This window comes from Antechinus flavipes, chromosome 2, assembly GCF_016432865.1.
Source record: "Antechinus flavipes isolate AdamAnt ecotype Samford, QLD, Australia chromosome 2, AdamAnt_v2, whole genome shotgun sequence".
In the NCBI taxonomy this organism is placed as follows: domain Eukaryota; kingdom Metazoa; phylum Chordata; class Mammalia; order Dasyuromorphia; family Dasyuridae; genus Antechinus; species Antechinus flavipes.
Window position 1 is genome coordinate 48,582,884 of NC_067399.1, and position 15,188 is coordinate 48,598,071.

The following is a 15,188-nucleotide window of genomic DNA, read 5'->3' on the forward strand; positions in this document are numbered from 1 at the left end:
AATGACAAATGTTGGAGGAGGATGTGGGAAAACTGGGACACTGATACCTTGGCTAGTGGAACTGTGAATGAATCCAACCATTCTGGAGAGCAATTTGGAACTATACTCAAAAACTTTGACCCTTTGACCCAGCAGCGTTTATACTGGGCTTATATCACAAAGAGAGATCTTAAAGGAGAGAAAGGGACTATATGTGCAGAAATGTTTGTGGCAGCCTTCTTTGTAGTGGCTAGAAACTGGAATCAATTGGAGAATGGCTGAATAAATTATGGTATTTGAATATTATGGAATATTATTGCTCTGTAAGAAATGACCAGCAGGATGATTTCAGAGAGGTTTGGAGAAATTTACATGAACTGACACGGAGTAAAACGAGCAGGATAAGGAGATCATTATATACTTCAACAGCAATACTGTATGATGATCAATTCTGATGGACGTGGCTCTTTTCAATAATGAGTTGATTCAAACCAGTTCCAAATGTCCAGTAATGAAGAGAGTCAACTACATCCAGAGAGAGGTCTGTGGGAACTGAATATGGGCCACAACATAGCATTTTCACTCTTTCTGTTATTGTTTGCTTGCATTTTTGTTTTCCTTCTCAGGTTTTTTTTTTCTTTCTAGATCATACTTTTCTTGTGCAGCAAGAGAACTGTATAAATATGTACACATACATTGGATTTAACATATACCTTAACATATTTAACATGTATTGGACTAGCTGCCACCTAGGGGAGGGGGTGGGGGGAAGAAGGGGAAAATTTGGAACAGAAGGTTTTGCAAGGGTCAATGTTGAAAAAATTACCCATGCATATGTTTTGAAAATAAAAAGATATAATAATAATAAAATAAATATATTAAAACACTTGCATTATGCCCTAGAGGGGTTATCCTTAGTGTTAGAGATAGCAGCATTCTTAAACATAAATGACAGAATAATAACAAAACAAAACAAAACCTCACCTATTCCTCTAGGGTAAAAGAATCTATTTCTTTTTCACAATCTATTTTTTAAATAGCTGCCCATTCAATTCTATCCCTTTGGCAAAGAAACCTAGTTATTCCAATCAGTACCAAGGGAATTCTATCACCATTTGGTGTTTTGGATTTCTTTTTCTTAAGGCTCAATATTTAGAACTCATATCAAATCAAGTAAAATACCCAGTTTAAAATGGTTCAAAGAATTGTTGAAACAAATATCTGAATTAGTTAACTTTAAATATTTCAATATATGTGCACATTTAAATCACTAAACCTGAAAATGTTCAACAAAAATTATCCAATTTGAGGATTAGGTCTCAGTTCATTGATTTATTTACTAAAAAAAAATCCTTCACACTAAAACGGTATTTTAAAATGTCATTAAATGAATAAGAGCACAAGTATAATGTTTCATTCAACAAATGTCAATATGTTGGTTGTGATGAAGGCCTCTGTTGGAATCTTTACAAACTGTTAAGTCATTAGAGTTGATAGAGACAATAATTATCTAATTTAGCATGGTTCATCGATCTGATCTTACAAGATGTTTTGGGCCAGAACCTGAAACAAGCTACTAAGTAGAACTAATTGATACAATGCTTGTGTTCACACCTTTACTCATTGGAGTTCAAACGTTTGGGAGATTTCAGGGTTTAGTATGAGATATCCGAATTCACACCTTCCTTGAAGCTCTTAGGGCCAGAGAGCATGCTGGGAGATATCCCACAATCCCACTCTCTCAGATATAAGAAGCAGACAGAGGCCCAGTCGGGAGAGTTCAGCTGAATTTAGATTGAGAGGGGAGCGTCAAATGAGTTCAGCCAGAAGCCCTCTCTGAGTGAGGAGTTTTACTTCGGAACATTGACTGGGGTCAAAGAGGAGCACTCTGGGAGACTGAGAGCCAGAAGCCTTCTCTCAGAGGCACGACAGATTCACCTTTGTGCTGGCTGGGCTGAAGGACAAACCTTTGGATTTGGAGACATTCGTTGGGAACTCTTGGAAACAAGAGGCCGAAGGACAAACCTCTGGATATGAAGACATTTGGAGGGAGCTCTTGGAACCAAGCAGAGAGATAGGCCTCTAAGCTAACCGGGCTATATTGGAGGCAATAAAAGATTTGAACTTTTATCACCTGGCTATGTTTTGAGGTGATTATTACTTTCAACTGCAACTAAGGCTGCCTCCAGAAAACCTCCCCCAAGAAACCTTCTCTCTTCCAGAGAAGAAAATCACCACAGGCCTCTGATAGCAAGCACAATACAGTCACTACTTAAACATATTTACATGATTTCTGAACTAGAAATGTCTATTTTATAGGAATATGCATTTAACATGTTATGCAGATGTTATAGGACCCAACACACACACACACACACACACACTCACAAACTCACACACACACAAAGAGTTGGGTGATCACCACAAACTAGGCCAGGCACAACACCATGGCTCCAGGTTCACTAGGTAAATTCCAGGCAAAAGACACTCCTGTAATTTTCTCCTAAACTCAAAAATATAACAAATGAATATGAGTCATTTTCAGGGAGAATTATCTGGTTTCCTGCAGTGCTGAGGTCAGCACTGTGATTCATGGGTGTGAAGACTCTATGGAAGAGGTGAATTTGTCTCTCAGCAGAACTATAAAGTTCTAGCCCCCTGGGCCTCCAATCCCTTGGCTCCTAGAAAAAAGCCCCCTCACCCAGGTTTTCTAAATGCTAACATTTCAGACATCACTTTGTGTGGATAACAATAACTTCAGAGAAAAGAACATTCAAGCTTTTTTTTCCATGGGTTCCATGGGTTTTTTTTCCTTGGTGGCTAAGCCAAAGAATGGGTTAAATCAAGCTTTCAGAAGAGAGGAAGGGAGAAGAGGGAACTCACCTGCTTGTCTCTTTGATAGTCACCATTGTGCCGCCCTGACTGGCAGCCCTGAATTCACACAGAGGATGGAGTGAAGGCACTGACTTATCCAGACCTGCCAGTCCCTTCAGAGTTGCAAGAGCGGCCTTTCTCTCCAGCTTCTCCAGCATCCATAATAAGATCTCTTGGCAGAAAGACCTGGTGGGAACAATAGAGATGCACGAGCCTGTTTGCTCATGCTGTACTGCAAACAAGCTGATGTAGCTGAAGAATATTGGCCGCAACACTGAGCTGGGCTGCTCTGCTCATCAATCTCAGGTTATGGGCCCTGTATGAAGAATGACTATTCTGGAGGAAAACCAATCAACCAACATTTATCAAGTACCTACCAAATGTTAGGCCCTGGGCTCAGAGCTGAGAATGCAAAGAGAGGTGAAAAAAATATATATAACCTAATGCAGAACCTCCTCTCCAGCAATATATATCATATGGGGAAAGTAACATGAAATAGCAAGATATATGAAAGTTATCTGTGAGAAGCAAGCATCTTATCAAAAATAGAATTAAAATCAATTTTCAATTTTACACCAGGTCCATTCAGGCCAGTCTGGTTCTCTTTCTTGCGACATCCCTAGCAATCAGTCAAAGTGATAAAGATAGGAAGGTACATACTAGAGCATCTCCTCTCAAAACAAGTTTAAACCAAAGTTACCAGACAAAAATGCTAACTTTCTGCGGCCAGTTGGATGTTATTCCTGAAAAGCAGGAGCCTACCAGAATGTTGACTAATATGCTCTAGCATCCCTGACTTCCTATGCTTTTATCTTCTAACTTGCCAGAATTTGTAAAGCAAAAGTCCTGAGTGGTGATGGTGAGGAGCCGGGCGAGGAGGGATGAATACTGGACTAGTGACCACCCTATGGTATCCCAAGCCTCAGCCTCTAAGCCCAGCCCTGCCTATATGACTTTCACCAAGTCAAGTCCCCAGTCTGGCACTTCTATGTAACTCTGCACACACCATTTAACAACTTTGGTTAGCTTAAAATGATGACAATACCCACCCCATCTAACTACTGTGAGGATGGGCTTTCATAATGTGAGGTGTCTTGTACACCCTAAAGCATGAAACAAGCATAAGCTGTTAATTATTAATAGACTTGAATATCAGAAAATGGAAGAAGAAAGGAAACTTAAGTACATATTGCTGCACAGTCTAGTTTCTAAAGTGTGTGATAAGACTTTGGCCAGCCTTTTTACAATCAAGTATTGCTAAATAAGCTGACGGTAAATGAGTTGATGTCATTTCTCTGCAGCAAAAAGGGCATGAATGAGAAACTCCTTTAATGAACAGCTCTTTAAACTCCATTACAGAAGATTACTTTGTAGACATTTACGTATTTCCTTCATTATAAATAAGACACTATCACTGCTATGACCAAATTTCACCATCAGGTTTTTTCTCCCTATCAGCCAACCTCCATTTCCTCCTTCCCAAACTCTTAATTCCTATATTTCTCAATGATCAAGCAGTGACAGGTTTACCTGAGAAAATGTCAAGTCCCTTTCCCATGAGGAGTACTATCTCAAAACCTCACTGCTAGCAAGGCAAAGAATAAACAAGTGCAATTCCCAATCACCTGGGAGCCTCCAACATTCCCTCTTTCTTCAAATGGGCAGGAAAACATGTTGTCCAGTCTACTCTCCATGCAGCGCCCAGAATGGCCTGTATGGGTATGACTGTGTCACCCCCACCCAGGGACCCATCATGGCCCACACCACCAGGCTCAAATACAAATTCCTATCCAGAATTCTGACTCTTTCACCATTCAGGGACGCCAGCCTCCTGGCCCCACAAGCCCCACTTACTAACTGTCCCCCGTCTTCCTCATCTCAGCTTCCTCTGAGGCTCAGACAGCAGGCCGTCCTCCCAGGCCCACTCTGCTGTCCCTCCAAGCTGACCTTCCAGTTACATTGCCTCCGTCTTGTGCCTACATGGTTGTTTGCCCTTCGTTCTCCCCCATCAGGTTGGGGACTGTTTTGTGCTTGGCCCACACAAGATTCCTGCTACAAGCTGATTTCTCCAGAACGTACCCCTAATATCAACAGAGACAGTGCCAGCTATAGCTAGAGAGGGGAACCACCCGGAGTAAGAGTGAGACGTTTCCCAGGTCAAAAAAGACTCTTACCTTAAGGGAGAGACATTCTTCCGAGTAAAGCAATAGAGAGAAAAAACAACCCCCAGATCTGGAAGCAAGGACTGCAGCAAGGCCATGCCGGGCTCATTGCCAACCACAAACACCTATGGAGAGAAGAGAGTGCATGTGAGATGGAACACCAGCTGGGAAGGAGGAGGCCATCTCTGCAGAGTGGAATAGCACCTTTCCTAACACCAGGATCCAGAGCCCAAGACTTCGGCCCCAGCAGCCTGATGGGGGTCCCCAGCCTGGCACACACTTGTACGTGATGCTGAATATGTAGAAACTGAACAGGGTACTCTTACATATATGCCTTGAAAAAACCTTGAAATGTTGGGTAAAATCAGTCATTTTAAATGATAAATTCCCTAACTTTTCTCTACCATAAATTCTGCCTCCAAGGAGACTGATGTGATCTGGCCAAGATGGCTGTCTCGGTAGATCCAGATCACTCTACTCCCTGTATATTTAATCTAGAAAAAAAACTGAAACTCACAGTAAACTGAATGGATTCCTCAAGAAATTCAACTACTAACTACCAAATACGAACTACTTTCAGCCCAGAACTACACAAAAAAGTCAATCAGAAGGCCACAGGCAATACGAGAAAGGGCCAAGCAAGAGCACAGGCAAACAAGTCAGCATCCCTCCAGGATGATCAAAGAAGGTCCAGAGACATGTACAGCCTGCATGGCTCAAGTGAAGTGGAGACCTATCTCCCTACCCCCAAAAAACCCAAGGTTGGTCATGGAGACTGTGGAAGAAATGGGGAAGTGACTGGGACCAGTAGCAGCCCCGGCAAACAATGGCACCAAAGTATCTGTTCTGAAAATCCATACAGGTCTATGATGATCCAGTGTCCTTTCCCTACAAGGTGGAATTAGCGCAGGAATCCAGGGGATCAAGGGGGAGACGAAGCAGGGCCAACCATTCCACCCAAAAAGTTTATAGGGAACAGAGCTGGCACAAAGACCTTACTGAGGAACTCAGGTGAGAAAGTTGAGCAAACAGAAAAAGATAGCAACTATTAGAAAAAATTATAAAAGATCCAAACATACCTCAAAAACCCAAATTAGGAGATCACATCTCCATAACAATGACAAGCAGAGATTTAAAGGAAAAAAACAAAAAAACAGATTTTCTACAAACACTGCATAAATACCTTAAAAAAAAATGAAGCATGAAATAAAAGTTGAGGAGAAAAGCATTAGAAAGGTAATAAAATGCTTACAAGATAATGATAAAGCTAACCCAAGTAATAGTTTTTCTAAAAGTTAAGAAAAAAGATCAAATTTAAACAATGATTTATGGAGATAAAAAGGATTATTAAAACAAAATCAAAATGTATGAAAGGATAATTTTTCAGCACTGACCTTTGAAAACCCTTGTGTTCCAATTCCCCCTCCTTCAACTTAACCGCTCCCTTAGATGGCATGTGATCCAATATATATTAAACATGGTAAAAATATGTTAAATCCAATATAGGCATACATGTTTATACAATTATCTTGCTACACAAGAAAAATCAGATCAAAAAGTAAAAAAGAAGAAAGAAAAGAAAATTCAAGCAAACTACAACAGAAAGAGAATGCTATGTTGTGGTCCACACTCCGTTCCACAGTCTTCTCTCTGCGTGTAGATGGCTCTCTTCATCATAAGATCATCATGACTGGTCTGAATCATTTCATTGTTGAAGAGAGCCATGTCCATCAGAATTGATCATCATATATTATTGTTGTTGAAGTATACAATGATCTCCTAGTTCTGCTCACTTCACTCAGCATCAGTTCCTGTAAGTCTCTCCAGGCCTCTCTGAAATCATCCTGCTGACTGTTTCTTACAGAACAATAATATTCCATAACATTCATATACCATAACTTATTCAGCCATTCTCCCACTGACGGGCAGCCATTCAGTTTCCAGTTTCTGGCCACTACACAAAGGGCTGCCACAAACATTTTTGCACATGTGGGTCCCTTTCCTTCCTTTAAAATCTCTTTGGGATACAGTCCCAGTAGTAACACTGCTGGATCAAAGGGTATGCGCAGTTTGATAAGTTTTTAGGCATAGTTCCAAATCGCTCTCCAGAATGGTTGGATTCATTCACAATTCCACCAACAATGTATCAGTTCCCAGTTTTCCCACATCCCCTTCAACATTCATCCTTGTCTTTTCCTGTCATCTTAGCCAATCTGACAGGTGTGTAGCGCTCTTGTCAATAGTATGAACAGCATGTCTCAAGGAGACCTAGTAGGATAAAGGATCTGCCTACCTCCTAATTGCGAGGTGACACTCTCAAGGTGAAGGGACATAGATTTTTGGAAAGAGCCCCCGTACAGATTCATTCTGCTTGGTTGTGCTTACTGGTTAGAAGGGATTTTTTTTTCTTTCCCTTTCTGGGTTTTAAATCAGGGAAAGAAAAGAGAGTAGAGAAAGGTAATTAACATTACTAGTATCAACAACAACAATAAAAAGAGGGGCATTGAAACATTATTTAAATGTACTAAGAAGGCAGAAATAGTGGTGCCAAGGTACCAGGGAGGCTAAGGCTGGCAGATCATGTAGGTGAGGAACTTGTGGGCAAAGCTGATCAGGATCCCAAGGTGCCTAGGACCCTTGAGTACCCCTACACTTCTAGCCTGGATGAGATAGGAAACCCAGTCTTTAATATAATATATAAACAAATGACAAAATGAAATTATATTACATAAGAGAATAAAGTTCTGAAGGAAGTACAAACAAGAGTAATTTTAAAAGTAAAATGTAGAATTTGTTACATACATACATTTATGTGTATATATATGTGTGTGTATATATATATACACACACATACATTTATAAATATATACTTATTTAAAAGCAAGAATATGAAAAAGAGATTCATAGTTTCATATACAATTCTTTGTATGTTTTGTAGTATAGTCTATAGAAAAATTCTTTTTTGGAGTTTTAAGTTTAATAAAAAAATTTTTGAAAATAATTTTAAAAAACCAAACTGTAAATACAGAGAAAACAGTGACAAATTTTAATTTTAAAAATGTATGTAAAGATGATGAAATCAAAGATAGATTATGGAAGATGAATATAAAAACATGATACAAAGCCAAAAACTCTACAAAGTAAGCTCTTTTATGAATACTTTTTCATTCATTCATTCATAAACCAGGATGAGGAAAATCTCAGGAACATTAAGGTACAGAATGAACTGAGGCTAGTAAGGAAAATCAAGGATTAGTACCTGTAAAAATTATATGCCAGAAAGTTTAATTTTGAATCCTGGCAAAATTCTAGAATGAATTATTAATGGAAGAGTTAGTGAGGAAATAGCGATCACAAAGAACCTATATGAACTGTTTATCCTAGACTAATCTCATTTCCTTTTTTGGCAGGTTTAGGAAACTGGTAGATGAAGGAAATGTAGATAGATTTTATATAGACTTTAGTCTAGTATTCAACAAAGTATTTCACATTATTCTTGTGGAAGAGATAAGGAGATATGGACTAGCAATATTAAACTGGATGGATTCGAGGCTGACTGATGAGATCCCAAGAATGGTCATGAAATGTTTCAGCTTATTGGGGAGTCTCTAATGGAATGGACCAGAGATCTATTCCTTCCCTTGAGGCAACATTTAAAATTCAAAGACTTGAATAAAGGTAGAAATGGCAGGCTTATAAAATTTTCAAATCACATAAAGCTTGGAAGAAAAGTTAACAGACTGGATGGCAATCAGGATCCTCAAAGGTCTCAACAGTCTAGAACTTTAAGCCAAATCCAATATGGTGAGACTTAATCAAGACAGGGTGACATAATGGAAAAAGCTTTCAGGTCTAGGGTCCTAAGTCAAAATCCCAGCTCTATCATGTGTTAGCAAAGAGATCTTGGACAAGTCACATAATTTCACCATCTCAGGTTCCTCATCTGTGCAGTGAGATGGAGGGATTCGATGGCCTCAAAAACTATGATCCTAATCAGAATTAATGTAAAACTTTAGACTCAGTCTTAAAAAACCAACTGTACAATGTGGGGGGAATATAGATAGCAATTAGTTCAAAAATTTTTCTAGAGGTTTTAATGAACTATTTTTGAAGAAGTGACCGAGTACTCTACTTTGGAGCCTTCATCAAGGCAATGTTCATTTATTACTTATAGCTGAATGCATTTATAAATGTGATTACAGGGTCTGACAGCACCTTGTGGAATTATACAAGACTGAACCTTGAAGAAGAAGACAGTAAGATCAAATATTACAAAGCATAGCAGAAATTAATGGTGAAGCTCTAAAACAGTATAGCCATTCTTGAAAGCAATCTGGAAGTAAGCCCTGGAAGTCACTGTGTTAACTCTGACACAATGACTACCATTACTAGGTCAAAGATCCAAAGGGATCCAAGAAAGAATAAGTACAGAAATATTTATAGCAGTTCTTTTTGTAGTACCAAAGAACTGGAAACTAAGGGGCTGCCTGCCCATCAAACCAGGTTTGGAATACAATGCACATAAGACTAAGGGACAGCTTCAGAGAAATTTGGGAAGATCTGTATGAACTGATGCAGCATGGAGCGCAGTAGACAGAAGCAGGAGAACAATTTATATAAGGAAAACAACACTGCAAAGAAACACCTTTGAAAAACTTAAAAAGGGACAGATAAGTGATGCAGTGAATCAAGCCAGTGGGCCCTGAAATAGAAGGAACTGAGTTCAAATGTGGCCTCAGACAGTTACTAGCTGTGTGATGCTAAGCAAGTCACTTAACCCAGTTTGCCTCAAAAAAGAAAAAAAGACTTAATTGTTCTGATCAGCACAATGCCTTTAACTGCCCAAGAATTCTGCAGAGAGCCTCTGACCAAAAGTGCTTCCCACCGCCTTCTTACAGAGAGATACAGACTGGTACAAAATGCCATACATTTCTGAACATAGACAATGTGGGGTTTGGCTCTGATTAACCAGATATATTTGTAACAAAAGTTTTTGTTTTTCTTTTTCTTCTTCTTCTTCTTTTTTTTTTTTTTTTTTTTGAGGGTAGGGGGAGAGGAGGTGGAAGAAGACAGATCATTGAAGCCTTTTGGAAGAATGCAGTTGGAGCCAGAGGAGTAGATTTACACACCCCTTCTAGAAAGAATGGCAGAACTGATTAGACCATGATTCCAGAACTGAAAAAGGGCAGGGAGAGAGAAAGAAATTATACACATGGCAGGGAAGCTGTTGAAAAGATGGTCTGGACAAGGACTAGGGAGCAGAGTAGAGCCAAGCTCGTCTGGGGTCAGTCTGAAATCACGAGCCTAATAGGGCAATCACCAATCAAGTCAGCAGCTCCCTAGACTGAAGGTATGGAAATGAAAGAATTAAACCCTTCAGGACATGGTTTCTAGTGTGGGCTGTCAAGCTGTTAGGAAGATAGATGGCAGGGAGAAGGGAGCAAACTTGGGCCCTATCACAGGGCTTTGGTGTTCAGGATTAGAGAGTATCTCTGCCATCCGCCTTAGATACATTTCAAGTCCCACGGTCAGTGCCAGACACACGGTTTTAAAAAGACAATGATGAACAAATGAACGTCCAGAGGAAAGAAGCAGGACGGAGAAGGTTTGGGAAACTATGCCATTTGGAAGAAGGAACTGAGGATGATTAGTCTAACAAAGATAAGACTTCCAACTATCTGAAGGATTTCTGAATGAAAAAGGATAAAATGTGTTCTGTCTGGCCTCAGAGGGCAGGGTAAGGAGTAATACATATAAGGTGAAAAAAGGAAGTTATCATTCATAGAAGGAAAAACTCCACCAAAGGTCCAGGTAGCAAAGGCTGGAGAATGACTTGCCAGGTATTTTGTATAAGGGATTCTCCCTGTTCTCAATTATCTTTTAAATCTGTGTTGCAGTAATCTATTTGTAATAATAATCATAGCTGCTGCTTACAAAATGCTTTACACATATTATTTCATTCAATCCTCATAATAACCCTTTGTAGGTGATACAAACATTATGATCTTAATTTTACAAATGGGAAAACGGAGGCTTTGAAAAGTTAAAATGGTACACAAGATCACAGAATCACGAGAGTGGCAAAGGCAGGACTGACTTCATACACCCATGTTCAGCACTCCTTCCAATATCTTGATTTCCCTAAGATTAGTTATGTCAAAGCAGCATTTTATTTTATTTTACTTTATTTTTTAATTAATTAATTAATTTTTTAAAATAACTTTTTATCAACAGAACTCATGCCAGGGTAATTTTTTACAACATTATCCCTTGCACTCACTTCTGTTCCAATTTTTCCCCTCCCTTCACCCCCTCCCCCAGATGGCAAGCAGTCCTATATATGTTAAATATGTCGCAGTATATCCTAGATACAATATACGTGTGCAGAACCGAACAGTCCTCTTGTTGCACAGGGAGAATTGGATTCAGAAGGTATAAATAATCCGGGAAGAAAAACAAAAATGCAAGCAGTTTACAGCCATTTTCCAGTGTTCTTTCTTTGGGTGTAGCTGCTTCTGTCCATCATTGATCAGTTGGAACTGAGTTAGAGCTCCTTGTCAAAGAAATCCACTTCCATCAGAATACATCCTCATACAGTATCGTTATTGAGGTATATAATGATCTCCTGGTTCTGCTCATTTCACTTAGCATCAGTTCATGTAAGTCTCTCCAAGCCTCTCTATATTCATCCTGCTGGTCATTTCTTATAGAACAATAATATTCCATAACATTCATATACCACAATTTACCCAACCATTCTCCAATTGATGGGTATCCATTCATTTTCCAGTTTCTAGCCACTACAAACAGGGCTCAAAGCAGCATTTTAATGCAAGTCTTCCTACAGCCACCAAGCTATTCGACTCAAGAAAAACAATACCTTACCCTCAATCTATACAGCAACAAAAATGTCCTCTCTCCAAAAACAGGACAATTAGAAACAAAGAAAATAGCTCCCACAAAAACCTAAGAATTCTATATTTTAAAATGTTGCTATCTTTGGCATTTGACAACAATGTTTTACATTAAATATTTCAGACTTTTCTTTTTACCATATTTCTAGCATCTTGTAAGAACCTAATACATAGAAAGGTTTTAATAAATGCTTGTTGCCAGCTTGCTTGATTCTATGAGGACAATCCTTGGACCCATCAATGTGTTTTGTACAAGACCACCTACATTTGAAAATAGTACTACCTATCTAAGAATTCTATTCTCATTCCACCTATTGGAAAGGTTTGCATGAGTCAATATTTCAATCAATCATATTAGTATTTCATAAATCATTATTATTGTGAATACAAATTAGTGACTGTGATAACTAAGACTCAAATTTAAGGAAAATGTGCAGGAAGAAAGATAAAAGTAATTAAATGTAGTCAGGGGAAAAAATCATTCCAAGTTTGCAAAATCAGGATTAAATACAGTTATGAATGTAAAACATATTATAAAACCTAAAAGCACTATATAAAATGTCAGTGATTTTTATTGAGATGAAGAGAAGAATCAATCCCATTAATGTAAAAATCACAGTTCATAGAATCACTACTGATAAGCTGGAAATTCTAAGATTTTTCAGAGAACACTGTCCCTTTAAGCCAACCCCAATCTTTTTGTATATACTTTAAGCCGCCAGACTCCACTCTGAAGCTTGATGACGGAAAAGTTGTTTTCTTGTGCTTGAGCTAATCTCAGTAAGCCCAGCTAAGTGAAGTGTATTGTATGACAAAGTTCAGAAAGAATATTCAGGCCTAATTATGAGATCACCAATTACATGAGGAAAAGACGAGATCTTCCTGATAACGTTTGGGTTCATTGTTTGACTGTAGATGGTATTTTTCCCATGTTAATCCCTGTGGAGCCATCCTTCCTTACCATCATTTTTTGTACCAAAAAAACTCCCTGGTGGAGTCATGAGAAAAATTTTCCACTGTGGCATTATTTGACCTATGAAGGGGCAAAAGCCCACAGACAAGAGATAAGTTCTCATTGTTTATTTGCAATTATTCAGGTTACACTAAACCTCTTTAATAAAAATTTAATCCAGCACATTTTTAATGAATGATTATTTTTATGATTCTACCCAAGCCCTGGCACAATGTCCTTGCAGAGCACAGAGATGACCCTGGCAGACTGAAAACTATGTCAGCTAACTATAAGCTCTGGGTATCACCTGAGAACCAGCATACATGAGTTGAGAGAACATAAAGTGAGATTTTTTTCAGCTATAGTTCCTTGCAAAGACTTTCAGCTAAGGGATCGAAAGCTTGCTGTTTGAATAAGTAGAAGTATCCTTACAAATGAAATCATCAATTCTTGACCTACTAAAATAAGCAGAAATGATCTATAGGCTCCAGATATATTCTAATTTCCTCTACTTTGAAATCCTGGTTTAAAACAACTATAATCCTCAAAAAAGGCAATGTCCTATGACTACTGTCTAGGTCTCACTATTAAGTTTTTACAAGTTTAATATCAATGTTTCCAGAAACATCCTTAAAGTATAGCAACAAGATTCATATGTTTCTCAAAAAAAAGATGAATAGAATTGAGAATTCATTAAAGAGTAAGAGTTCTATATGCCTTTTAAAAAATCATCAAAATATGAAAGAACCTTTCTTCTAAATTAAAGTTACTGGTCAGGTCAAAATATGGGATGAGAGAAAAAAAAATAAAAAAAAAATTTCAATTTACAGTCATCCAGTGAACATTACCAGGTGACTGAATACACAGTAAAATAGGACACACATAGAAACAGAAAGATTGGAAGCATAAGTGTAGGAAGGAAGCCAAATTCCATTTGGGATTAGAGATATGTCAGGCAGTTGTTCCTGTAAGGTTTAACAGATAGACAATAACTGAACCACTGAGTTCATCAAGAAAGTAAATAAAAAGAGACCAATGAGTCAATGAACATTTAAGTGCCTACTATGTGCCAGGTACTATGCTAAGGATTGGGGATATAAGATGAGGGCAAAACACAGTCCCCACCACTAAGAACTTACAGTCTAATGATGGAGACAATAAATAAATATGTACAAACAAGCTACTTAAAGGATAAATAGAAAGTAAAAGATAGAAAGCAAAAGAATTAAGAGGGATTGGGAAAGCCTTCTGTGTAGGAGAAGAGATTTTAGTTTAAGCCATGAAGGAAGTCAGGGAGCCGAGGGGTAGCAGTAAGGAGATGGAGCATTCCAGACATGGGAAAGAATCAACAAAAATGCCTGGATCCAAGAGACAGGGTGCCAAAGTTCATTGAACAGCCAGAAAGTCAGCAATACTAGATCAAAGAGTATATAGTGGGGAATAAGATAAGGCAGGAAGGGGCTACGTTATGAAGAGTTTTAAATGCCAAACAGAATATTCTATATTTCATTCTGGAGCTATTAGGCAACCAATGGAGAGATGGGTCAAAAGTGAAATCAAGAGGCTTTGGCAACAGCTTGGATATGGGGGGCAGAGAGGAGGAGGAGATAATGAAGAATCTGGGATGACTCTGAGGCTGTGAGTCTGAGGGATTTGGAGGATGCCCTCAACAGTGACAACAAAGTTAGGAGGAGGTAAAAGGTCTAGAGAAATATAGTGAGTTTATTGTTGGACAGATTGATGTCTACTGGATAATGAGATGACTGAAAAGCAGTTGGAAATACAAGACCAAATGTCAGCAGAAAGACTAGAGGCATAATTATAAGCTGGAAAGACCAGAAAGCACCTTGGATATGCAGGACATACTGATCTAACAAAGGAAATGGATAAGGGCTGGCTAGAGAGATGAGAGACCTGGTAATATCACGAAAAACATAGGGAGGCAAAATTATCCAAAGGGAAAAGTTAAGCAATATTTAAAATGTTACAAAGAAGTCAAGAAAGATGAGGTTTGAGAAGATACTCTGGTTACCTTGGAGATAGCAATTTCAATTAAGGGGTAAGATCACAAGCTGGACTGAAAAGGATTGAGAAGGAAATAAACCTCAAATCTATACACAATCTAAAAATAAAAAGCCACATCATTTAAGAATTAGAAGAAAACAGGAGCTATCTTGTACAATTGTGGTTTTAGAGGAGAAATTTCAACCACTTAAAGGCTAGAGATGATCATAGATACTGAAATGAATAATTATGACTTTAAAATTGAAAAGTTTTTTTATAGATTAAAATCAATGTAGCTAGAAT

At 38.4% G+C, this 15,188-nt stretch overlaps 1 protein-coding gene across 1 annotated transcript in view; it reads right to left on the reverse strand.

Annotated features, from left to right (window-relative positions):
* TANGO6 (transport and golgi organization 6 homolog) overlaps positions 1-15,188 on the reverse strand; it is a 189,721-nt gene that overhangs the window by 141,191 nt on the left and 33,342 nt on the right. Inside the window, exons 8-9 of the mRNA XM_051974727.1 lie at positions 5,028-5,140; positions 2,863-3,039 (exon numbers count right to left, since the gene is read on the reverse strand). Of these exons, the coding sequence (XP_051830687.1) occupies positions 2,863-3,039; positions 5,028-5,140 (290 nt within the window). The remainder of the gene's footprint in view (positions 1-2,862; positions 3,040-5,027; positions 5,141-15,188) is intronic.